The sequence below is a fragment of the Papaver somniferum genome, chromosome 6 (genome assembly GCF_003573695.1).
Source record: "Papaver somniferum cultivar HN1 chromosome 6, ASM357369v1, whole genome shotgun sequence".
NCBI lineage: Eukaryota > Viridiplantae > Streptophyta > Magnoliopsida > Ranunculales > Papaveraceae > Papaver > Papaver somniferum.
The window spans coordinates 7517500-7543802 of record NC_039363.1 but is presented as its reverse complement, the minus strand read 5'-3'; the positions used below and the strand labels follow the sequence as shown (position 1 = coordinate 7543802).

Genomic DNA, 26303 nt, shown 5'->3' with positions numbered 1-26303 from the left:
AATCATATTTTGGCGCTTGATCTAAATCTTTTAATGATTCGAGAAAACCAATTAACACCACTGAACTGGCATTTGGGAATAAACATTGGCTTATTGTCCACAACAAAAACACACGTTCGAGCTCCTAATAATGTTCGGTGTACCAATATTATTTACTATCTAACTTTTTTTGATTCATTTACCTAAAATAACATTGTAAAAACTTTTCAACCTATCCTCCTTAATTCATATGCTCTTATTTATCTATATGCTTGATTTCCTTCTACATCATTTGAGTATAAAGGAGGTCTTCTTTCCATTTATCTTCCGACTCCCACTTTAGTATGTTAAAGGAATAACGAAAAGATTCAATTGTTGATAAGGGGATAGCCCGGGAATTTCACTTCGACAATGGAAGTAAATTTCCTTCACATGGAATTCCCGTCAACATGTAGAAATCTAACGGTGTAAATTCTATTTAATAACATATTTATAATTAGAATTTGTTTATTTATATAAAACTAAGAACAAAATCTAAAAATTTAATTATAAGAAAAAATAAATTTACCACATTCAAAATATTTGGAAAAGAACGTATTTGTAATCCCCACCATCGTTCGAATATTTATTCATTTATTTATATGTGGCACAGCTAGGCCCAGTCTCTAAGCATACTTAGGAAGTTGGACTTGCCCCACTGCTTGTCCAACCACCACTCCCAACAACAAGATTCAATCTCAGATCTCCATCCATAGAGGAAATTGGTGAAAATAGGGGATTCAACCTTCCTTGGTGAGAATCGATCCCCCTACTTCCCGCATGTATTTTGGACGAAAGGGGGTTTCCTAACCATTGTACTAGACATCTTTACCCATCGTTCGAATAGAACTTTCATTATTTGAGTTTTATAGTTTCTAGGTTATATATCATGTAAACGCCACTAAGCTATCTTCGGACTCTATTTTGAACAGAAATGGCAAATAACTTGAACACCATACAAAAAATCATACTATCCACCCCTTAGAGCGACGAAATTAACTCATTTTGGGTGACCGAGTATGTGTACAAGGTGTTCGCCATCATATGCTAGTTGTTTAACATGTTGAAACTCATATTCTTTATCCACGCCATAATTTAATCCACTGTCTGGGGGTTCCAGTAGATCCTTTGACTTTTCCGTTTCTTTTTTTTTTCTCACTCATTTTGGAAGGAAGTAACTAAAAAGTTTTGCTTAGGCGAAAGAGAAAGTAACTAAAGAATTTTTCTAAGGCGAAAGAAGAGATGGTGTAAATAGGAACGGGAGTGGAGGTGCAGTATTTATAGGCGTTATAGAGTCGTCCATTGGATAAGTTGAGTCAAACATTGGTGATATTCAGAAAATATCCAGTGACATGGACTATATCATTGGTGAAATAGACAATATTATTCGTTAGAGATTGAATAACTCATATGTTTTACTGTCACACCTTCAAACACCCCAGATATTTTCTATGAAAGTGTAACCCAACAGCATAGTAGTTCTGCGAATAAAACTTCGCCCACCTGCACTTCAGCCTCATAATTTTGCACCAATACAAACAGCCAACTCTTCAGTTCACTAGCGGAAGCCTTTACTCTTCTTTCTCTTTATTTAAACTTCTCAAATGCACCGCATAATGCATTCAATTAATGCCATACTTTGCTAACAACAATCAACCAACCAAGAACATGACACAATTATCTCAATTTATTGCATCAAAGGGAAGAAATACAAAACTTGCCCACCTAGGGACTTGCACAGACTTGTTCACCTTGAACCAAGCCTTAACCTTACAAAAACTCTCTTAATTTGAGTCTCACACGCTCATGTGCTAGCCTGCCGAATTTTCCATGCCTTAGGACTATTTATACAGCATCTAAACTTGCCAAAACCGTGAACAACCGTTGCACACGCTGGGGACAGCCATCTGTCCCATGGAGCAGTTGCATAACCGCCAATAACTGTGCTAACTGGCCAGTTCTTCTCCATCTCGCGCCAATCATCCAACACCTGTCTTTTTGCAGTTGGCAACCTTCTCCCACGATCATAAACTTCCTTTAAAACCGTCCTCTCTTTGTCTCGCGTGTTTGGCATGCTTGTGAAACTCGCAACCCACTCATAACCGTCACTTGAGCTGTATTGCACCACTTGTTGTGCAATACCGTACTTTGGCCTGAAACTGATGTCAGCCACCTTTCCACTGCTAATTTCTTTCCCTAAGTTGATGCACGTACCATTCTTATGCTTCCAGCATCCGTGCCAAGTCCTTGAACTCACTCTAGTTACTCGTGGAGTCATATGCTTCACTATGCCAACTCACATGACAATGGCAATGCCACTCTTGAATTACCATCTCGTTTGCACTTGTCCAAGCTTTTGTCCCTGCTAGGAACTAATGCATAGACTAACTCTTAGTCTATTTCACTTGTTTGCATCGTCCTTGAGTTAGGGCATACTTAATTCCACGGACATGCCAACATGCAAACTCGCATGTTGCATGTTGCATCTTGCAACTTTGGCCTAGTATTTCCTTTTCCTTAATGAATCTCAATTATTTCGGTAAATAGCTTCATTCCTTAACCTAATTTCTTTACAATGTAGTGCTGCTCTTGAACTTAATTGTCCCTGCGGGGCTATTCCATTCTTGGCACTTGACAGTCTACACAGTGTCGCGCCATCCTGGTTGCACACTGACTTGGCATGCAACTCTGTAATGCGTAATCATTATGCGTCACTTGCATCACCGTCATAGACCTCCCCCACCTAATCTGTTCAACGTCCTCGTTGAACACAACCAAGTATGAACGTCATACTTGTCTTAACCTACTTGAGTTACCGTCAGAACCACTTAGCTTTACTGCTTTGCCATTGATCTCATATACTTGAGTCACACATTAGCGTTGTGCACTATGCTTCAGATGCTACTCAAATCATGAATCAATACCCAAATACAAGCTGAAATTCTTTTTTTGCCAATCCCTCCAAATTTGGCCTGAATTTTGCCTCGAATCATTTACGCCTAAGTGTACGCACATAATGATTCTTCTTAACCTGATCACCACGATCATTGCCATAGTCTTTCGCATCTCGACTTTGCCTTTTGCATCTAACTCAACATGAGAAGGACTTATAAATGACTTGGCTTCATTTTCAATCAGTTTTGCTGGCAACCCGCCTTTGGATTGTTGTCTTATATTCCTCTTCGTTAAACATGTCACAAAGTGCATAGGTGTTTCTCACGTACAAAATACCCAAATATTCCACTTCATGCCTTGCCACATTCTGTTCATGCCAGCAACACCCAAGAACTCATTTCTCTTGGTTTGGCCACAAAGTATATACTCTTTATATTTATGTCATGTTGCATATCCGAACTGAACTTGCAATTTTACTTTGCTTAACCCACTAAAGCAAAACTATTGAGTTGCACATCCCATCTCCGCAATTGTGACTAACTATCATTTGGACATAACATAAGCTAACCTTTTAGCTGTCCATATGCATCGCCTTCAAAGCCAATAGGTCTCTAACTATTTATTTGAACTGCATTGCATGTTTCATGGAAAGTGTGTGCACCTCTCGGCCATGAGTTCTACCCAACTCATGCTTGCTGATGAAATGATTCTTATCTTGCTGCATTGCTTGCACTGTCGCCGCCCATCTGCCATCGTGCCATATTGCAATTCCCAAAAAATAATACCACTTCTACATCAACTAGGACCCTTGTCCTATGCTTTGCTTACTAGCTCTCAACTTATCTTGTTATTGCAAACGTTAGGCTAAATATGCTACTTGCAGTATCTCCCCATGAACTAGATATACTTCGTCAATAAAGAGGCAAGACTTTATAAATGAAAACATCATTCATTACTTCTCTTACATAACAAGATCATGTACCATTACATGATTGATCCACCGACCACTTTTGGAAAGCTAAAACTTCATCAACAAAGCAACTTGCTTACACCAAAGCAAAGTATATACAAACTTGAAAACTCAAATGAAAATCTGTACAACCAAACTCTACACAAGAGTTTGCAACAACCAAAAAAACTAATGCTATGCAAATCAAGATCAGAAAATGCCACATTTTCTGCACTAGGTATTGCCAAAGGAGACAGCAACACACCTTCTTATTTTTAGCTTAGTTTCTACCTTTCTCGAAGTGCGCAACAACTTCGCTGCGTGGTATCATCCCCAACTAATGCATTGAGTTGCGCCTTGAGTAGACAGCTTCTTGAGAAATGCAAACTTTTGCAAATGAAACATCCCCTATACTTCTGGGATGAAGGGAATAATTCAGTTTCCTTCGGTTCATGCTTACGCTTGATGCCAACATATTTTTCCTTTCCTTTGGCCTTACCTTCACAGCTTTGCACATCTTCAATCGTTGTGGAACTAGTAAGCTCTCTTATTGCCTGAACAACCATCTGGATATTCTGAATTTTGCGCCTCTTGAGTTCAACAATAACCTGCGAACTCGCGCCACTCAAAAATTGGAACATCTGATCATTTTCACTCATGCCACATACTTCTTGCACCAATACAAGGAAGTTTTCAGCATAGGCCTATGGTGTACCTGTCATCTTTAGCCTACGCAAACTTTATCTTACGTACCAAGCACCATTGCTTGGCCAGAACTGACATCTCAGTCCATATTTCATGTCATTCCATGACATAGGGTTGGTATAACCAGCAGCTTCATCTTCTTGCAACATAGTTCTCCACCAAACCTTTGCATCACCACCAAGGTGATTGCCTGCGAGAGTTACCTTTTATCCTTCCCCAGTTCCATTTGCCTCAAAGTATGCTTCAATGTCATACAAGAAATTCTCAATTTCTCTAGCATTTCTGGAACCAGCGTAAACTCTTGGCTCGGAGATAAGATCAGCGCTTTCTCCATGCACCTGCCATCACTAATTAACTTGCGAATACTTTCCATCTCGTCTGACATTTGCATCCTATGACTTGTTAGCATGGTATTTATGTAACTTAATTGCTCCTTCAATTCAGTTACTTCAGCATTGGTATCGCAATTCAATAGGGTTGCATCGGACACCTTGTCCTCGACTGCACCTACCCTTTCGTCAAGTTAATTAAACCAATCTGACGTTCTTCCTTCAAGTAAATCTAACCTGACACTATCTTCAGAAATAAGAGGAATGTCAAGGCCTTTTGCACCAAAGTCAATGGTCGTATTTCCAAGATCACCATAATCCTTTAGTTGATCAAACGAACCCGGTAGTTCTTCGTCAATCATCATGCCATTAGAACCCATTTCTATTGCAAACTTTCTGAACACAATGCAATAACTTACATGATCACAGGAAAATAGCTTAAGAGAGAAAGAAATATCAGCGTATTATCCAACAAATATACTTGAACTGTGTACCAAACACATCTCTGATACCCGAACTATCACACCTTCAAACACCCCAGATATTTTCTGCGAAAGTGTAACCCGGTAGCACAGTGGTTCTGCGAATAAAACTTCGCCCACCTGCACTTCATCCTTATAAGTTTGCACCAATGCAAACAGCCAACTCTTCAGTTCACTAGCGGAAGCCTTTACTCTTCTTTCTCTTTACTTAAACTTCTCAAATGCACTCCATAATGCATTCAATTGATACCATACTTTGCTGACAACAATCAGCCAACGAAGAACACTTAGAACATGACACAATTAGATCATTTTATTGTATCAAAGGAAAGAAATACAAAACTTGCCCACTTAGGGACTTGCATAGTCTTGCTCACCTTGAACCAAGCCTTAACCTTACAAAAACTCTCTCAATTTGAGTCTCACACTCTCATGTGCCAGCCTGAAAAATTTCCCATGCCTTAGGACCATTTATACAGTAGCTAAACTTGCCAAAATCGTGCACAACCGTTGCACACGCTGGAGACAGCCATCTGTCCCATGGAGCAGTTGCATAACCGCCAATAACTGTGCTAACTGGCCAGTTCTTCTCCAAGTCTCTCCAATCATCCAACACCTGTCTTTTTGCAGTTGGCAACCTTCTCCCACGATCATAAACTCCCTTTACAACCGTCCTCTATTTGTCTCGCATGTTTGGCATGCTTGAAACTCGCAACCCACTCATAACCGTCACTTAAGCTGTATTGCACTACTTGTTGTGCAATACCAGACTTTGGCCTGAAACTGATGCCATCCACCTTGGAACTGCCAATTTCTTGCTTTAAAATGATGCACGTACCATTCTTATGCTTCCAGCATCCGTGCCAAGTCCTTGAACTCACTCTAGTTACTCGTGACGTCATATGCTTCACTATGCCAACTCGCATGACAACGGCAATGCCACTCTTCCGTTACCAACTGGTTTTCATGTGTCCAAGCTTTTGGCCCTGCTTGGAACTAATGCATAGACTAACTCTTAGTCTATTCCACTTGTTTTGAATCGTCCTTCAGTTTGGGCATACTCAATTCCACGGACATGTCAACATGCCAACTCGCATGTTGCATGTTGCATCTCGCAACTTTGGCCTAGTCTTGCCTTTGCCTTAATGAAGCTCCATTGTGTCGGTCAATAGCTTCATTCCTTAGTCAAATGTCTTTACAATGTAGTGTTGCTCTTGCACTTCATTGGTCCTGTGGGTTATGCCATTCTTGGCACTTCACAGTCTACGTAGTGTCGCGCCATCCTGGATGCACACTCACTTTGCCTGCAATTCTGTAACGCGTAATCATTATGCGTCACTTGCATCACCGTCATACTTATCATAATGGTGTAGATGGTTTACCATGCCACCTGGTACGACCAATAAATTTTTTGACATAGTGTATATTAGTAGGCCTAAGAATGAAATTCTCTTTCCAGCGTCCGAGAAAGTATGAACCCAAATAAAATGCAACCAGGATGTTTGAGGGTTTGCTCTGCTATTTTATTTCAAAATTTAAAAAAGAAAATGATAGATTTAGCTCATTCCTCGATAAAGATAAAACAAGTGGGGAAGATTTAAATCACTTTCCTTTTTTACGACAAACAACACAAATGAAAGTTCAAAAAATTATTTCTAAAAGTCGGTCACTAAATTTCCTAAGATCAAAACTCGATCATCCGATGGGTAACTATTTTTTCCATGTGAACAATTGACTACATTCGTTGGATTTCTTAAGATCAGCCGTTGGATTAATTTTACCATATTTATAAAAAATCATTGTTTTCATAATAATTAAGAAAAAAACTCAAAAATATCACATCTTATTATATATCGGATTTAGTTAACTTTATATATTCGAGAAGCTCTTGAAATTATCTGTGCAACGAGCATAAATTTTTTCTATTCTGTAAGATATTTATTTCTCATTGGTATTTGTATATATTCCTCACCCCACAGTGAGAAGTCAAGAGTTGATTAATCCTGGATCTAGCCTCTTCAAAATCAAAATAATCCATGAAACACATTTACATTTATCTTATAATTTGCATTTATCTCCTTATTATTTTAGATTTGGTCCACCCAAATGCCCTTCTTTTTCTTTTTATTTTTTTAGCCACCCTCTACTTCGTTATCCGGCTCCGCCACTACACCCCACCCCAAAAATAAACTCCAACAATCTTTCAAGGTAAAGTGATTGACTAGAATTTCCCTACGTGGAAGGCATATTCACTCTTTTGTGGCTGTAATCTCATTACTAGAGGGCGTACCAAAGGCCATTAGATTTTCCTTGGGAAAAATCATAGTCTGGTGTGTCTAGAATTGTTGATACAAAAATAAAAGAACCTTGGAGAGAGAATGGCAAGCCTATTTTGTCCAATATATATCCAAATGCTAAAAAGGGATGTCCGAGCATAGTTGGATCTGCTCGGGATTTTGTTTCTCGACGTTAGTCTTTAAATTTGAGGATTTTTTTGGCTGGAGAGCTTTTCTTACATTTTTTTATCAAACAACATCACAATCAACCGGTGTGATTTTTTTCTTTTTCGTTATTGAATTCTATGAAAATATTTTCGTTGCAGTAGGCATTAAATAACTGAAATAGTACTTTGTCATATTGATTATAAATGTCGATATTGGACGGTTTTACCGCATAGACATGTTGCTCAAATCTTACATTACTTGATGACAACGAAAAAAAATGTCGTGAGAAAATCTACCAAAAATTAAGTGAAAACGAAAGATTTGATTTCACGTTCAAACTGTGTTTCAACGAAAGAGCGAAATTCTAAGAACTTGGTATAAACTTGGGATTTTAATTTGAAAGGAAAGATCCATAGATAATTTGTGAAGTCATCTAGCAATATAAGATAGTAATTGAAACCAGTCTCGACATGCAATGGAGATGTCCATAAGTCGCTATGAATTATATCAAATGGGACAAAAGTGACAGAGTTTGAATCAGAAAATGGCAGACGAATATGTTTACTAACTTGACAGGAATGACAAAGTTTAGTAGACTGATTTTTATTACATAGAATTGAAGAGTTTGCACGTAAATTATCTAAGATAGCTTTCCCTGGGTGGCCAAGTCGGCTGTGCCAAACATCATAGGAGCACGTGAGAAGGGATATTGGATGAGGCAAGATCGAAGTTGAAGGTGGCACGACAGAAGGAGTAATAGGGTAGAGCTCCCCGGAACTATTACATCGAAGAAGAATCTTCCTCGATCTCAAATCCTTCACAGAAAAACCAGATGGGTCAAATTCAACAGACACATGATTATCAGTGGTGAATTTACGAACGGAAACCAAATTTTTTATAATGTCAGGAGCAACAAGAGTGTCTTTTAGCTTTAGGGTGCGAGATGGAATGTCGATGAACTTGGTACCGGAAGCAATGACTGGAATACTGTTACCATTGCCAACTAAGATGGAACGAACATTGCTAGTATTAAAAACAGTGTTTAGGGTACCTGAGTCTGCGGTGAGATGCGATGTGGCACCGGTATCCATATAAAAGGCGTCGTCAGGAGAGTGTAAACTCATCGAACTGTACGCTTCGGCAATGTCACTGGGATGAAGGTATTCCGTGGATGGAGTGACATATGCCTGTCCACGTCCAATATTGGAAGGTCGACCGCGTGACTGTCCACTGCGTCCACGTCCTCGGTAGGAGCTGTGACTGAAAGGTTGCTGCCATGCTGTTTCCGGAGGTGCTGTGGGATACGGACAAGGTGGCGTTGCCCACTGTGGTGTCCAGTGATTGCTGTAAGCCGGATTTGGTGCACGATACAGCTGGTAAGGATGTGGTGGAGTTGGCAGCAGTGGTGGATCCGCAGTTGAGGAGGACGATCGACTGCCACTGCGTTTGGCTGAGCCTGAGCGCTGTGAGCGCTGAGTTCCACGATCTGTGGTCGAAGCTGTAGCTGCAAGCGCTGTAGGTGAAGACGTACAGGTCTGTTGAGAGCGGCGGATCTCTTCGGTTCGCAGCTGTGAGCGAGCGGCATCGAATGTAGGCATAGCTTGTTGGATAAAGGAGGCCACCTTGTTGTATTCCTCCGGAAGGCCGTTGACGAGTTGAATCACAAGTCGTTTATCATTCATAGGAAAATCAAGATCACGTAATCGATCCGATAGGGATTTAATTTTATCACAGTAATCATCAATACTAGTGCAGTCAACAAACTTAAGGTTAACAAACTGACGTTCAAGAGTCGCAGCACGGTTACCTTTGTTGTCTTGAAAAAGTTTCTTGAGATGATCCCAAATCTCTTGAGCAGTTTTGCCAGATTTGAGGACGGTGAGCATTAAATCCTTGGTCATGGTGGAGAACATCCATTGACGACAGAGAGCGTCAGGTTGAAGCACGGTGGGAGCGTCGACATCCGGTGGTGGTGTGGATCCATCAATGAGAAAGAGAAGACGATGAGCCTGAAGATGGAGCTCGAACAGAAAAACCCAAGAAGAGTATTCATCCTGTTTGATATCTAGGAGAATAGGGATGAGGGTTTTGATGTTGTTGATGGTAAACGCCGGGTGTAGTGTCTTTTTATCTCCTGCCATGATTGATGTTGTTGAAGAAGAAAAGATAATGGAAGAGGAAGAAGAGGATCGTGTAGTTAGGATGATACCATGTTGGTTTTGGTAAAACACGCCTCCCTGTCCTTAGAGGGATGTTAGGCAATATATATTATTATGAATACGGTCAATCAATGAGAATATCCTGTGACCGTTAAATAAGGGAAAATATATTCTATTAGGATGTTTACGTTTAGTCATTCTTGTAGAACCGGAAAACATAACCCTTTTCTTTACATTAACAAGATGAGTGACTTGTTAAAAGATGCTTAACTGGAATACATAATCCTTTTCTTTACATTAACAAGATGAGTGACTTGTTGAAAGATGCTTATGGCTTTGATCCTATTCGAATTAACTACCTTATGACTTGTTGAAAGATGCTTATGGCTTTGATCCTATTCTAAAAGCATCATACCTCCTAACACAGGAACATTCTTAAGCATAAGGAAAAATACCATATCTTTTAAAGTAGGCGTTTAAAGTTTACATTTTCTATTACAAAGAAAAGAAAAACTGTACAATGTATTAACAATACAGACAAGTTCTAATGATCAAAAAACCCAAAAAGAACATCAAGTACAAAACCAACTCCAGTTGCTGAAGGGTATTGCAGTTGCAGGATGATAGACTTTAAGCCACGAAAAGATTAAAACTTTAATGTTATAAGCCAACCAGTGTGCAGTTTAGAGTGCGGAAGGCTGACAGGGTAGCAATGTTAGCAGTGTAAGGGAATAAAGGAGCTGTTGATGTCTTGATGATGAAGAGAAGGGACTGTTTGCTGATGGTTGAACCTGAGAGGAGCCTAGTAGTAGCTGCAGTGGTTGTGTGATCCAATGATGTGTCTTGCGGCGAAAGGATGGTTGTGGTTTCCTTCTGTAATCACAAGGATAACTCGTTATTTTCTGTACAGAATACTAACATAGATAAGATCATGAACGAGTGAAATTCAAAGATGACAACTCGTATTCACACTCCAACCACTTTATGTGCAAACCATAATAAGGGTAAGTGATAACAATCCTAGTAGCCATCATTTGATCACACAATCTAAACTAATAAGAATAGGTTTCTTGTTTGTTTCTGACAGCAAACATAAATGGCCCGATACGACGCAATCACACATATAAGACAGCCATAAGGGTTTAAGACCATCTCATTAAATATAGCTATATCCTACACATTTCATTATGCAAAATACTAATTCGGTGCAATTCAAATAATAACTATCAATGCTAGCTTACATATACACAATCTCAGTTAAATCAGAAAATGAGAACTTTATTAAGAAATGAATAACTAAAAATCCTTCCAACTGCAGACGGTGATGAACATTTCCCTAGTACTCAAATCAGTTCATGCATCTGTCCCATAAAGCATCCGATTGGTCACAGCTCGACATATTGAGCAAACACAAATAATGATAAAACCACAATCAAGTTTAACCAAGTTAGAGTAGGAAAATTAACCAAGCTAACACAAATAATGATAAACAAACCAAATGGCAGCTTAAGTTTATCACTACCACCGAACACAGATTGATATAAATTCTCACAAACCCATATAAGCTAAAATCTTAAATTTCGATGCTGCACTGACCTGTTCAAATACTACATACCTTTGTTTGATGGATCTGATTGTTGAAATTTTGCATGATAAATTGATTTTTGTTTGTTTGGTTTGAACTCCTTTTTGAGCATAAAATTCACGAAACAATTGAGGAACACACAAATTGAAAAGGGAGATTAGGGTTTATTATTTGTGAACCTGAAGGAGAGCAAGTCTGCGTTTTTGATTCCTTCCATCTGTTCAACCCTCTCCTTCTCAAACGCTCTTGTATTAAAGTGAGCTCCTAGTTTTTTTTTTTTTTCTTTTATTCTTTTTGATACGGAATGAGTTCATAGCTTTACCGAGTGAGAGTTAATCTGAAAGGGATTAAAACCTGAAGAAGAAGACGAAAACGTCAAGTCAAATTATTGCCACATAAGCAGTGGGTTTGACGAGTGGGATTGACCAGTAAGATTTAGGTCTTAGTTTGTGATTTTGTTGTCACATAACATGTCATGGTTTGGAAACTACTCCCTCCGTCCCTTATATAGGTAGAATATTGGATTTTTCTATTCCCACTAAACAGGCGGAATTCTAATTTCAAGATATCTTTTGATCCATATAACCTTATTTATATTGCATTGAAAATTGTATTAAGAATAAGACAAAGGATAAAAACAGAAAAAAACATGAAATTTTATGAAAAGCAAACAATTTCTTATTCTACGAGATTTTAACTTCTCCGCCTGTATGATAGACACATAGGGAGTATTTGCTAATCTGCGTATTAAAAAACTGCACATGTACAAGCATGAACTATATCGTTTTTATAAATTTTCCTAATTGTACCAAATTTACCCTCACCAATTCCAATACATTTATCTAGGAAATGTGGAAAATATGAATATATATATTAAAAAAAATATCCCATTAAAAAATGTAGTGCATTAATATTGATCATATCATATAACAAACAGTTACAAGTCGGTGGAAGGAAGCCTGGCTACAAGCTGAGCGTCAACCCCCTTTTGAATTATAATTCCTAATCTATGGAAAAGGGCACCGCCTATTTTGTAATTCGCATTGTGACTGGTGAAGCAGTTCCCTAATCTTTTCAGAAAGGCAATTGTATCTTCACCTAATTCCCCTAGAGTAGTAAATGCGAGCACACCGAAGCCGTAACCATGTGTGGGGCACTTCTCGAGGTATTTGTTGCATTTGCGGTTGATGGCCATGGAAATAGCGTGTCCAGGAGTGAAGCGTCGAGTTCCAGCACTGGTAAAGGGAGAAACTACTGTGACATCGAAGCAAACGTCCTTCCCTCCTTCCCAATTCAGCACAATGATATCCCCTAGCTTTAATTCTTTGTCGGAGTCAGATCGAAGTCCTAAGGAGGCTTCTTTTCTGGCAGGTACATTGGCTTTGTGGCATATATCAAACACGACATCTCTCGCAATATCATGTCGATATTTAGTCCCTATATCCTTGGCACAGTGTAGAACGTCATCGCCGAAAACATCGAACAGAGACTATCGTCATTGAAAAACGGTATCCCGAGGCGATATTGGAGGACAACTCGAAATTGTTGAGGCCCAACGGCTTGGCCAAGCCTACTAATAGGAATAGCTTTGAGGAAGTTCATGGCATAAGGAAGCCGGTTACTGTGCCATAAGAACAAGTCATGCTCGGATAAACTTACTACAGGCATTAACTTAGTTTGTGAATATCATACTCGTTAATAAAGGTATATAGGGAAGAAATCACATTGAAAATAGATATCCGCCTATATATATAGAGAGACTACAATTTTTACTTCTCCGCCTATATAATAGGGACGAAGGGAGAAATTTGTGTTTTTGCTTGTCCGATCACTAATTCGCCGGATATAACAACTTTATTAAAATATATATATTTTTTTTTTGAAAACTAACCCGATTGGTTTTAACTGGATGATATATTTTTAATTCTTTTATGTAAAATAGAAAAATATAATGTGAGTTTATATTTATGGATATTTATCTAGATTTTCCATGGTGGAAAAAATATCTATAAAATTCTGATTTTCCCTATACCCTATTGATATGAATTATCAACACCAAAAGAAATGGAATTGCCCTTAACCAGCTTAAAAATTATTGAGCTAATTATAGCATCATTTTGAAATGATGCAAATGACCTCAAAATACGTAAAGCGGATAAAGACAGGTTTAATGGCTCATTTCTCTGGCATATTGCTAATAATAAATGTTATTAATTAAAATGTTTATTCAAAAATGATCCTATTCTTTTAAGAATGAAATGAATTTTTGGAAAGATCACGCATGCACGGTTATAAAAGAGGTTTAATGGCTCATTTCTCTGGCATATTGTTAATAATAAATGTTATTAATTAAAATGTTTATTAAAAAACGATCCTATTCTTTTAAGAATGAAATGAATTTTTGGAAAGATCACGCATGCACGGTTATAAAAGACAAAAGTTTAACGGTGCACTTGTCTAGCATTGAAAATATAACCCGTATTGAATGCAATTAACCAAAAATAACGGGTATTAATTAACATTTTACGAAGAAAAAAAATATTTAAGGGGTTACTTTTCTTTGATTTGCAGATACAAGGTTACCTATACGATGGAGTACTCAAATCATAGTCTGGTGGTGCTATTTCTCCTAATATCTTTTATTCTTACCGCTGAAACACACATTATAGATGGAATAGAAGGAAGTACATCGAGAAAACAAAAAGAAGATGTAAATCTGGAAAGACAACTGCAAGTTCTAAACAAAAAGCCAATTAAAACCATCACGGTAAGAGTTTTTCTGGTTTCCTTGCTCTTTAAACTTAAGTATTGTTAAGAAAAACCAAAATTTAATATATTTAACTTCTACATGTATTTAATATAATTTCAGACCAAATTTGGAGATACAATCGATTGCATAAACATTCATAAACAACCAGCATTCGATCATCCACTGCTAAGAAATCATAAGATTCAAATGGTCCCAAGCTCATTTCCAGAATATACAAGCAATAAACACAATTCAACAACTATTTTCCAAGTTTGGAAAATCAACAATGGGTCTCAGAGTAAACGATGCCCATTAGGGACAATACCTGTCCGCAGGACGAAAAAAGAAGACTTAGTTTTAGCCCAAAAGCTATTACGGAAGGCCGATCAAATCCATACAAATGCTTACACATTCTCGCATATGAACCACCATGTAAGTATCGTTCTCCATTCCTTATGTGTGTTGTCGCTTTTCTCTAATTAATTATCAGAAAAATGGATTTGGATTTTACTGATATGCTCGTTAGGTCATAATCTCATTTATCGGAATTATTGTCACCCTTACATGTTTTATCATCTCACAAACAAGTCTACATTGTCTGGTTTGGATTTTTATACCAAAAAAGACAAATATGATTGGATGTATGGGAACACGAACCAACAGTAATCGATCACGGCATAAACTTGGTTTTTCAATTATCTTATTGTCGATCGGAATTGATTAACTAGGGGAACATAATTAAAAGCAATTAATTTTTTTAGAATAATTCTTAGTGGGTCATCAAAAACAATCAACTTCCAAAATCATTCTCCGTGAATTGTCAAAATAGATAATACCAGAACCGTCCACTTACATAAACCTGTTTTCTGAGGTGAGGGGGACTTGCTTTTGGCCCATTTTTTGTGAGTGAGGTATTTTAGTGTTGTTCATTTTGACGATTCATAAAAAGGTTTATGTATATTCTGTGTAATAATGGGATCACATGCATGAGACATTGATGTGCAACCATTTTTGCTAAATTATGTTACCTAATTTCTAAAATAAACTTTTTCCGAGGAAAATTGTCTACCAATTTCTAAGATATTGTACATGTCGTGCTTTGTTATCTATAGTTTGTATCGGTCGAAGAACTTAGCGAAGGAAAAGCATACTTTGGAGGGGCAGCTAATATGAGTGTACATGGACTTGAACTAAATTCCGATGAATTCAGCACTTCCCAAATTTGGATACAAAATGGTCCGTCAGAAAAATTAAATAGCATTGAATTTGGGTGGATGGTAAGTCATCTATTTCTACTACTAAAAATATTTATATTAACATTTATCTATAATATACTTCTACATTTACATACTTTCAGGCATATCCTACATTCTTTGGTGATAACAGCAGTCGATTATTTGGTTATTGGACGGTAAATTCAATCTTTAATTGTTTTCTTGTTTTACTTTTTGCGCCTTATTCAACTGCTCATTCTTAATATATTTTTGACACCGTAACATTTTGATAAATTAATAGTTTTGACTATTAAATACTATCAATTTAGAAAAGTATTGAATTATAGATAAATTAATAAGTTGTTAATATATTGAGACATTTCAAATTTTAATTTAGTTTTCAGAATCATATTCTAACAATAACAAATATCCAAAGAATTTATTTTCAATTCAAATTACTTTCTAATTCATTTATGATATAATATGAGCAAGTATATCCTTGTGTCTAAATGCATACGTTTTGATGTTAAAATTAAATCACAATAAAAAGACCAATAAATTAAAATCACTTCGGAACTTCTCAAGGGGATAGAGAAAATGAGATAAAGTCCAATACCATGTCAATGCGAATAAGAAATAAACAATTTTGGATTTTTCTAATTTAATAAGGCGGCATAACCGTTTGTTTTTTTACATGGCATAGCTAGTCCCCACTACTAATTCAACCGCCATCCATCAAAATGACCCAATTTCAACTCTATGTATGTAGGAAATTGGTGAAAGTAGTGGATCCAACCTTCCCTAATGGGAATCGATCCCCCTACCTCCCACCCATAATATGGATGCAAAGCGGTGCTTTTACCAATGTGCTAGACAGCTGTTGGAAATAAGACAAAATAACGCAATGCTATGATACAAATTATTAATTTATACATTATTTAGGCTTTATAGAAAACTTAAAGTTCGTATTCTAATTTTAATTTTTGCAGGGTTATTACTTTATCACACAATCCAGTCATGATCGAAGTTTCTTTTTTATTTTAGAGAAGTTGTTAATTTATCCTAGATAAATTAAGAAAGTCCTATTGTATAACCATAAAACCGTTATACGCCCATACTGGAAGCTTCATATTTAATCTCAATTCTTATATGTATATATTGAATATGATTTCCCCGTGAGTGTGGATAGATTTACCCTGATATATTTTTCATTACAGTAATTGTTTTTTTGTTTAAATCTTAATTTACAGGCTGATGGTAGCAAACAAACAGGATGTTTCAATATGCTTTGTCCTGGTTTTGTTCAAGTTCATAATGAGATATCTTTTGGTGCGGATTTTGACCCAATATCAGTCTATGGAGAAGATGCCTGTGTAGTATCTTTCCAAGTACGTCGGGTAAGTGTGAACCATTTTCATTTTAAAATTTTAGTAAATAAATTTTTACAACAACTTAAAATCATGATGTTTATATACATTCTTATTCCCAATATAAGTTGATTTTCTTGCATTATTTCTTCACAAAAAATAATCAGGACCCACCAACTGGTAACTGGTGGTTGATCGTTGACGGCATCAATATAGGATATTGGCCAAAGGAAATCTTTACTCATTTAGCAAGTCATGCTTCAGTTGTACGATATGGAGGTATAGCAGGGTCAAAATCTCAAATGCCAACACCGTCGATGGGAAACGGATATTTACCTCAACTTCAAGACTTTTTGAAGACAGCTTATATGACTAGAATGAAATATGCTGACGAAAAAGGGCAATTTGTGAACATAAATCCATATGGAGTACAAACTAAGCAAGATACATCATTAGACTGCTATAATATTTTGTTCGCTGGTAATTTAGGATCAGACTGGGAGATATCAATGGCATTCGGAGGACCTGGTGGTATGTGTCCATAGAAATTAATACACTTGAATAATATTTAAGTTAGTAATTTTCTTGTAGTGGAAAGATATTTTTAAAATTTCAAGTATCTTTTACTTCATATATACTCCCTTCATTTTGTAAAGGGTTGCTTTTCCATTTGCATAATTTTTAGGACGACATAGGGTAGATTTTTTACTCGCTTACGCATTGACCCTCGATAGAAGCTTTAATAACAGGCCCGATTCTGGAGGGGGCTTCTTGGGCTCCAGCACAAGGTGCATTTTTTGGGACCATTCTTTTTGGGCACCATCCTTTTTTTTGTGACCATTGTTTTATAACGACATATACCCTACAATCGTACGGGGTGTCCTAACACTAACCCTACGTAGTGAGTTTATTAATTTGTACCTTATCCTAATTAACATTAACCCTACCTTAAATCGGCTAATCTGAAAAACAAAACAAAACAAAACAAAAACTGCTGCACTCCTCCTGTTCTCTCCTCTTCTTCTTCTTCGTTTCAACATCGTTTTCATTTATTAATCGTCGATTCATAAAATTTTCATCGTCGATTAATCAATCAACTATATAAATGGTTCTTCGAAAGCAAACTAAAATACTTACAGGAGCAGGTCCACCAATAGGACATCTAGCTAATCAAGCAAATGAAATTGAGGAAGAACTTGAACCGGAAGGTGAACAATTGATTCCGCGTAACAGTCGCAAGAACAACCCTAAATCTTCCATGGAACCGATTCGCAGGTATTTCCCGACAAACCCATTACTTTTAGTTTGATTTTCATCGGTTCAATTGAGTAGAAATCATCAAAATAGTGTTCATATGGAAGTTACAGGGTAAAGTTCGGTTATTTCATGTTTTATTGTTACCCTAGTTTCTTCACCGAACTACCTGGTATGAAGAACATGAAGAACAGTTTGGTTCTATAGGAATTAAAACCAGGTTACCGAACTGTTAGTTCGGTTATTTCACAAAACTTGTTGAAACTGCCATGTAACCGAACTCTACGCATATTACCAAAAAAATATATTATTTTTCTATGTAACCGAACTCTTTCATTTTTCCTAATATATTGAGTACCCATATAACCGAACTCTACCCACTAGGTTCGGTTGTTTTGCATAAACTTGAAAAACTTTATTGTAATTGAACTCTGCAAAAGAAAAATTGTTTTTTCAAGTAACCGAACTTTACTATTTTTCGCCCTACGTTGAGTTCTCTTATAACCAAACTCTACCCAAGATGTTCGGTTGTTCCGCATAAATTTGAAATACTGTAGTGTAACCGAACTTTTTGTTAATTACATATATATGTGGAGTTTCATTTTTTCGCAAAAAAGCTGGACAAACCGAACTCAACCCTGAAACACATTTTTTTCTTCTTGAGTTGGCCTTTTTTTCTTGAATTAATCCTACTAACCAAACCTTATGCTGAGAGTACCTTATGTTGCGTCTGACTCAGTCAATCATTTATCGGTTAAGCTAATTTCTTTTGTTTTTTTGTTTAGTGGAAAAGTTAAGAAATCCAACCAACCATTACCGGAAGATTTGAGAACTCCCACGCCTAGAGGCCCAAAACACTTAGGTGCCGATAAGCTTGGAGCAAAAAATGCTAAGTTTGGAGGTGGGTCATTACCAGGTGTTGTCATCCAAGACGATGTCAATAGAGATAATGTTGACAATGTAATACAACAAGTTAATCAAGAAATTGTGGAAGACATGGGTAATCAAGAACATAATCAAGGAGGAGAAGAGGAACCAGCTGAAGTCGTATAAGGAAATGAGGATGATGGGGATGACAATGAAGAAGATGAGGAAGATGGAGATAAGGATGGAGACAATGAAGATGACGAAGCAGAGAATGACTCAGATGAAGAGGAAGTTGAACAGGAACAATCAAGAAAAAACCTAGAAAGACGCCTAAAATACCTTGTGCTAGATATGCATACATTCCTGATGAATATTTGTGTTTGCCACCAAAGAACCCAACTTATGGTACTCCAAGAGATGGAGGGGAGGTCTTTTTTAGCTACAAAAACTCATGGGCTGCCAAGATATATTCGACAAAGGTATTGAATCTTAACCATGAAGATTTCTCAATGATTTTATTATATTTTGACATATATATATATTAGTATATAATATAGGATGTTGTTATTGTAGGACCATAATAATGTTGCTCGTGATTTAAAATGTCAAAAGAACAAGTTATGGAATATAGACAATGAGTGTGATGCGGTCCAGTTGGCGGTATATGATTGTGTACTTTGGAAGCGATACAACACACGCACCAAAAATTTGATGTTGTCACTGTTACTGCATTTTTCGAGAGGGCTTACCCAGAGACGAATACCTTTCATCTACCGTTTGGCGAGATGGCAATAACTCCGGATGATTTTTTTAGAATCACAGGCCTACCAATTACGGGAACAAGTATTCGAGAAGGTTATGATCCCTCAATGATTTATGAACGTCTTGAAAAGTTGGTCGAAAAGTGTCTAGGATGGAGCTCTGACAAGGCACAATTTGAGTTTAGAAAGGCTGCAAAAGAGCCTGACGAAGGTGATGAGCATAACCCGTTTAACAAAGACCGCATGTCCAAGAAGACGTTGAAAAAGATCAAGATAACAACCTTGTTTGATGAGTTTAGTGGGACGAGAAATTTGTTTCTTGAAGGAAAGTTGATGATGACCGAGGAGAAGATTAAGCACCATGTGACTGCTTATTTGTTATGTCAACTAGGAACCATTTTCTTCCCCGATACTTCAGGTCACGTGGTGAATGCCCATTACATCCAGCTATTGGACCCCCTTGATGAGGTGAACAACTACTATTGGGGCATTGCGGTTCTTTCATTTATTATAGTGGAGCTCAGAAAAGCTTCGAGGCTTAGGAGTGTTTTCTTTGGAGAGTTATACACCCTTGTCCAGGTACGCCGTTGAATTATCCTTTGTGTGTTTGAAACTTCATTAAGTGAATGAATGAATGTGTATTGTTACTAATCATACTGCGAATGTATCATTTGTGGGTTGTTCTCATAGGTTTGGGTGTACGACCACTTCCCTAAACTGAAATTGTCTCATGCTCACAGTCCTTGGAAATATGGGAAGCCTACAACTTGTAAATATGAATTTTTGAACTCACAGGAAGAGAATAAGGAACAAAATGTGTTGAGGTTGAGGGAGAACTTTAACGGCTGAAGATGTGGTTTTCCACCCATACAACCTTAATTCGGATGAAGAAGAGGAAGATGTTGAGGTTATTGATTTCTCAGCTGTCGCGGGTTACAATGGACCGTTGTTTTATCCTGGCAGTTGTACAATGTATTATCCTCGAAGAGTATTGAGACAATTTTCTTGCGTCCAAACTGTCCCATAAGAGGAAAAATTCAACTTCAAGGTGAAGAAGCGGGGATCTAAGGACATCGAAAAGAATTTTGTTCCCGAATACGAACCTGCTCTATCAGTGGACCATTGGAACAACATGGGGTATTATATTGTTCCAACTGAAGACTTGCACGATTTGTATGATGATCCAAATGCTGCTGACGAGGGATATATTGAATGGTATGAAACTTTTTCTCATCCTCGTGTAATAAACAAAGTCCAACAAGCCCGTGCTGAGAAAGAGAAAGCAAAGTTCGTGTAGAAAGAGGCTCAGAGAATTATGAAGAATACGCCTACCTGTGGTGATAAGTCCTTGGTTTTATGGAATTCGGCGGCAAGATATTAACTCTTCTTTTTTATTTTCAAAATGCTATGAAATATTAAAAAATAATAGTCATTTGTTTATGACTTTGGTTGCAAAAAGGTGAAGTCCGATGCTAAATTGTTGAAGAAACTGATGAAAAAAAATCCGGAGTGGAGAGCCGATGAACACTCGAAATAAAACGGACCACTACAACCAATTGACTAATGATTTTTCACCCAATGTTGTTGATCCAATGTCGGTGAAGAGGAGTCGCCAATAAGGGGAAGGTTCGAGGCGAATGGTTGAACAACAAAGCAGTGAAGAGGACACTCTTAGTGACGATGGAAAAGCTAAAGCTCGTAAAGGCAAGAGTGGAAAAGTTTCTCGTAGTGGTCGTCGTAAATGAGTGATTGAAACAACTAGTAGTTTGTTTTCTTATGCTTGGAAGACTTTTTAATTGCGGATTGGGTAGTTTGTTTTCTTATGTTTGGAAGACTTTTTAATTGCGGATTTGGTAGTTTGTTATCTTGCGTTTGGAAGACTTAAAACAATTAGTTATGGTATTTTTATGTTCTTGATGTTACACTCATGTCATGTGTTTTATTACATTCAAATTTTTCTTATTCAATGCGGTAGTTCGGTTGTTTCGCAAAAAAACATTAGCAACCGAACTTGGAGTTCGGTTACATCGCAAAATTTCCATATAACAGAACTCCAAGGTTAAATAAAATTCAGATACTCAGAGTTGGATTCGGTTACCTGGTAAGTTTATGCAGGTTACCGAACAATGGGGTGCCAAAACCAGGTATTAGCCAATGTGTAGTTCGGTTACCTGGTAAACTGAACAAATTAGTTCGGTAACCTGCTAAAATTTTCCAGGTAACCGAACCCAACTCTGAGATTCTGATTTTTGTTTAACCATGGAGTTCGGTTATATGGAAATTTGCTATGTTAACGAACTTTAGGGTTGAGACAACAATGTACTTCTTCTGACAAAAAGAACGGTTATTTTTATATCCGTTTTACACCCTAATGGTATATATATGCCTCTCATGGTTAACATTTTCAATCAAATTTTCATAAAAATGGCAATTCCTAGTCATAAATTTACTCTACAAGAAGATCTTTCTATTTGTAGAAACTACGTTCTATGCTTTCCAAAGAGGGATGAAGAACGAAGAGGCAATAGTGTTATGAGTAATACTTTTTGGGGGAAAATTCATGAGAAATTCTGCGACGACACAGGTAACCTTGACCAACTACCTTTGTTCATTCGATTTGAAAAGATTAGAGAAAGAGTTGTGTATTTGTTGATTTTGTATCGGATTGTTGCGAAGAGTCGACTTAGAGGTGAAACATACGAGGAAATCGTTTTAATGTCAAAGAATGAATAGTGACGATGGAAAGGAAAGGATTTCAAATATGAAGATCATTTCCGCATCCTTAGAGACTTTTTCATAACGTGTTTTGGGTATTAAGTCTTTTGTAATTTAATTTCGACAATGTCCTGTAATTTCATTTCCAAACCGAACTTATGTCATGTAATAGTTCGGTAATGTCATGTAATGTTATTTCTTAACCGAACTTATATAAATTGCATTGCAAACAACACACAAAAAAAAGACCAAATACCAAAAAACACAATCTTTCATTCATATGTTGATATTCAAAGCATACTTAGTCGAACGAATGGTACATTTAATCATCCTCAAGTGAAAATTTTCCTTCGTGTATAATTTTGTCTGATTCCTGCAAAGCTTTCCACATCTCTATGTTATGTTCATACATAATGCACTAACCCAACACTATGTCGGGGTTAAAATCCATTCCAATAAGAGTGACCGCATATCGGAGGCAATGGACAATTGTCTTGTAACCTGAGGACGATAAAATGGTTGTTGTCAATCAACGCAATCACCACTCTTCTACGTCTAAGTTGCTCGACACATATGGTTGTTTTCGGATTGTATGAGAAACTAACACCTTTTGAGAAATAGTGAACCACGCTATTGAATGTTTCGGTGATTAAGTGCCAACATATAGGCATTCCCATACAATGATCCCTTGTGATTGAATTGGCCCCGTGGAGACGGATTTGATACCTAACAAATTGCATATTGAGACTAGCATCCCCATCGGCCAACATTGTCTTGTAAAATTTCGGTTTCTCCTTTAGCTTCATCAACAACATTTGACGGACATAAGTGATTTGATTATCATTATATAACTTGGAACCGTGAGTGAAAGGCCCTAATTGTTGTACGACAAGGTGGAAACCGCAGTTACCATCCGGAGGGACGTCATCGATGGATATGACGTAATCTCTAATGTAAGGAGGTATCTCTTCCAAGAACCTTTTATCAAGATTGGTCCTTTCTTGAAGAGGTGGTGTATCATTAATTGGAGTAGGTTGAGAGTGTAACGTTGGTCCTTTCTTCTTCATATCACTTGTCTCGCCTTTTTTAATAATATTCCTAGCCCTTTTCTTAGAATCTTCTTGGTACTTCGCCGCGATATGCTCATGCCATGGAGGATCTCTAGTAAAAGGGGTCATTTCACTTTTCCTATTAGCTAACACCTTTGCATATTCTCTAACTTGTTTTTTTGTTTCTTTGGTTTTTGACCTACCTTTGCCCTTGCCCTTATTCGGTTCTTGCACATTCTCCGAAGTGTGTGGATAAACGATTGGTCCCATTTCATCCCAAAAGATTTGCCTTTCGAGTTTGTTCTTGTTCCGGTACATCTCGATAACTATTCTACCCATTTCATTGTCATATAACTCTTCTCCGACATCGCCCTTTGGAGGAGGGACAAAACTTAATTGTTGCCAATGTGGATCTATATCGCTTAAAAGGATTATACCATGTTCAACTTAGCTATCATGTAGCGACAAGGAAGTCCATAAACTTCATCATGTTGCAAACACACACCTCGTCCGGCTTGGTTCCCCATATGTCTATCAAATTCACCTTAACCATTAAAATCTTAATGCAAGCATGTGAAACATTATAGTGTAGTCCCTTGAAAAACCGAAGGTCCTCAATTTTCTTGATGTTACCACCTTTGTCTACAATCTTCTTGTACTTCATGATGCGGATTTTTTGAAAATTCTCTTTAATACCCTCAATCTCGCGGTTAAAGTAACTCTCCATTGCGTTAAACACAAGCACAAAATTATCGACACTTCCAAAGAGATTTTTCTGCAACTGGTGGTGAGCCGATTCTACCAAACTTGTCGCTTGGTTCCCAAAGTGTTTATGGTGGTTGGTAAAATCATAAACGAAGCGATCTTTGTGCGGTTCCAACTATTTATCCACCACAAACGTTACAATATCCTCGGGATATTCGGGTCTAGAACAATGTTCGGTAAATTCGACAAGATTTAGATAATACTCTTCTTCCGTGAGAGATCAAGTCAATGCCTCCCATTCCCCGGAGAAGGGTACCCATTTAACGTGATTTATGGTGTACTGTTTATCGAATACCTCTTTTGCATCCGCTTTTTTATCTTCCGGTAGCTTAGTAATCTCTTCCAATCATATCCTCTTAGGTGGACAAAGTTGAGGCTTGCACTTATTCATCACATTGCACCATATATGAAATGTACAAAGCATATTATGTGCCAATGAGAAGACTTTCTCTATTGCGTTCATCAATGCTACCTCATTGTCCTTCATGATAACCCCGGGGATATCATCATCTCGGTAGATCGCCTTCACTTGTTGTAGCGCCCAAGGGTAACTTGGTTCTTGCTTGTCCTTTAGAAAATAAAAATCAACGGTAAACGGTGACTTCGTCGACGTCCGACCAACAATGTTCAACAATGGCATCTCGTATTTGTTTTTCTTGTAAGTGCAATCCATTATAAGAACTTCATGGAAGGATTGAGCCAATTGAACACTCTTCGGATGAGCAATGAAGAGATGGGTTATTTCTTCTTCCGGACCTACCTTCTTTTGAACCGCGTAGCCTTTCTCTTGAGCAAAAAAAAAAACAATTGTTGCATTACTTGTCTATCCTTCCATTCATTCCTTTTAATTGTCTCAATTGCATTGTAAATGGTGAACAAAGATGATACGTTATCCGGGTTATCTTCCTTTAAGAAGCAAAGCATAACGGAAGGTGCAATACTCATTTTCCTATACTTAGCAATTTTTTCCATTTCCTGAGGAGTGAGCCTTGCAGCCATTGCATGTCCTTCAAGATCTTCCGGACGAGGGTGGTTATAACGACCTACCACCTTATCCATAGCTAGAAACCATTTCTTCGTTAATTTCCTCTTGCTAAATACTAGTTTGAACGGGAATTTAATTTTCTTTGAGCATGTTGTGTTTTTCCTCGTCGTCTTTCCTTTATACTCATAACCCTTCCTCTTGTGACTAACATCAGGATCTCTACTTCTCTCACAAACCATTTCAAAACGAGTTTGGCTTTCTTTTCCATTCAAAACTAAGACGCACTTGACTCTCTTAGCATGTTCTCTATCCCTATTCTTCGCATCAATAGGTAAGTCAAATACCAACTCATTAGCATAGTGATGATATGTATCTTCGAATAACATATCAACCGGAGAAGGTTGATCATCCATTGGTATAGGTTGGCATTCCATCTACAAGAAATGTAACAACATCAATTGGAATTACATTAGAGTTCGGTTACTTGTAAATTTTATTGCAATAACCGAACTCAAGGTTCGGTTCATAAAGCAAAGTTGACATGTAACCGAACAAATAACAAATAAAAAGTTCGGTTACTTCCTATTTTATCTAGGTAACCGAATAGAACCCTAGAACTTCACATTTTTTGTTTGTTTGTTAAGTTCGGTTGTTTATGTTGTTGTTTCGAGTTTGCGAAACAACCGAACTTTGTACACTAAGTTCGTACTCTTATATTATGTAAAGTTCGGTTAGCTAGGTCGTAAACATGCAGTTTGCGAAACAACCGAACTTTGTACACTAAGTTAATTATTCTTTATACGTAAGTTCGGTTAGTTATCGGTTAATTGGTTGCGAACTAACCGAACTTTGTACACTAAGTTAGATCTAATTTTTACGTAAAGTTCGGTTTGTTAATTTTTTACGAACCAACCGAACCTAACACTTGAATCCTAGAAACTTTCATTAATGGAGAGTTCGGTAACCTGCGTGTTTGGAGAAAGTAACCGAACAACACTTTCAGATGAGTTC

The 26303-nt window shown here is 37.4% G+C and overlaps 1 protein-coding gene and 1 long non-coding RNA gene across 2 annotated transcripts; one reads left to right on the top strand and one right to left on the bottom strand.

Moving 5' to 3' along the window:
• Positions 1-10416: 10416 nt before the first annotated feature.
• Positions 10417-11840, bottom strand: LOC113285390. Its single transcript, XR_003328628.1, has 2 exons — positions 11597-11840; positions 10417-10854 (listed from the first exon to the last, which is right to left on the bottom strand). It is a non-coding gene; the product is annotated as an uncharacterized LOC113285390 (long non-coding RNA).
• Positions 11841-14155: 2315 nt separating this feature from the next.
• Positions 14156-17542, top strand: LOC113285389. The gene is made up of 6 exons (XM_026534289.1): positions 14156-14333; positions 14436-14747; positions 15428-15592; positions 15673-15726; positions 16780-16926; positions 17064-17542. The coding sequence occupies exons 1-6, from the start codon at positions 14157-14159 to the stop codon at positions 17439-17441; spliced, it is 1233 nt and encodes a 410-aa protein (XP_026390074.1). The 5' UTR covers position 14156; the 3' UTR covers positions 17442-17542.
• Positions 17543-26303: the final 8761 nt, after the last annotated feature.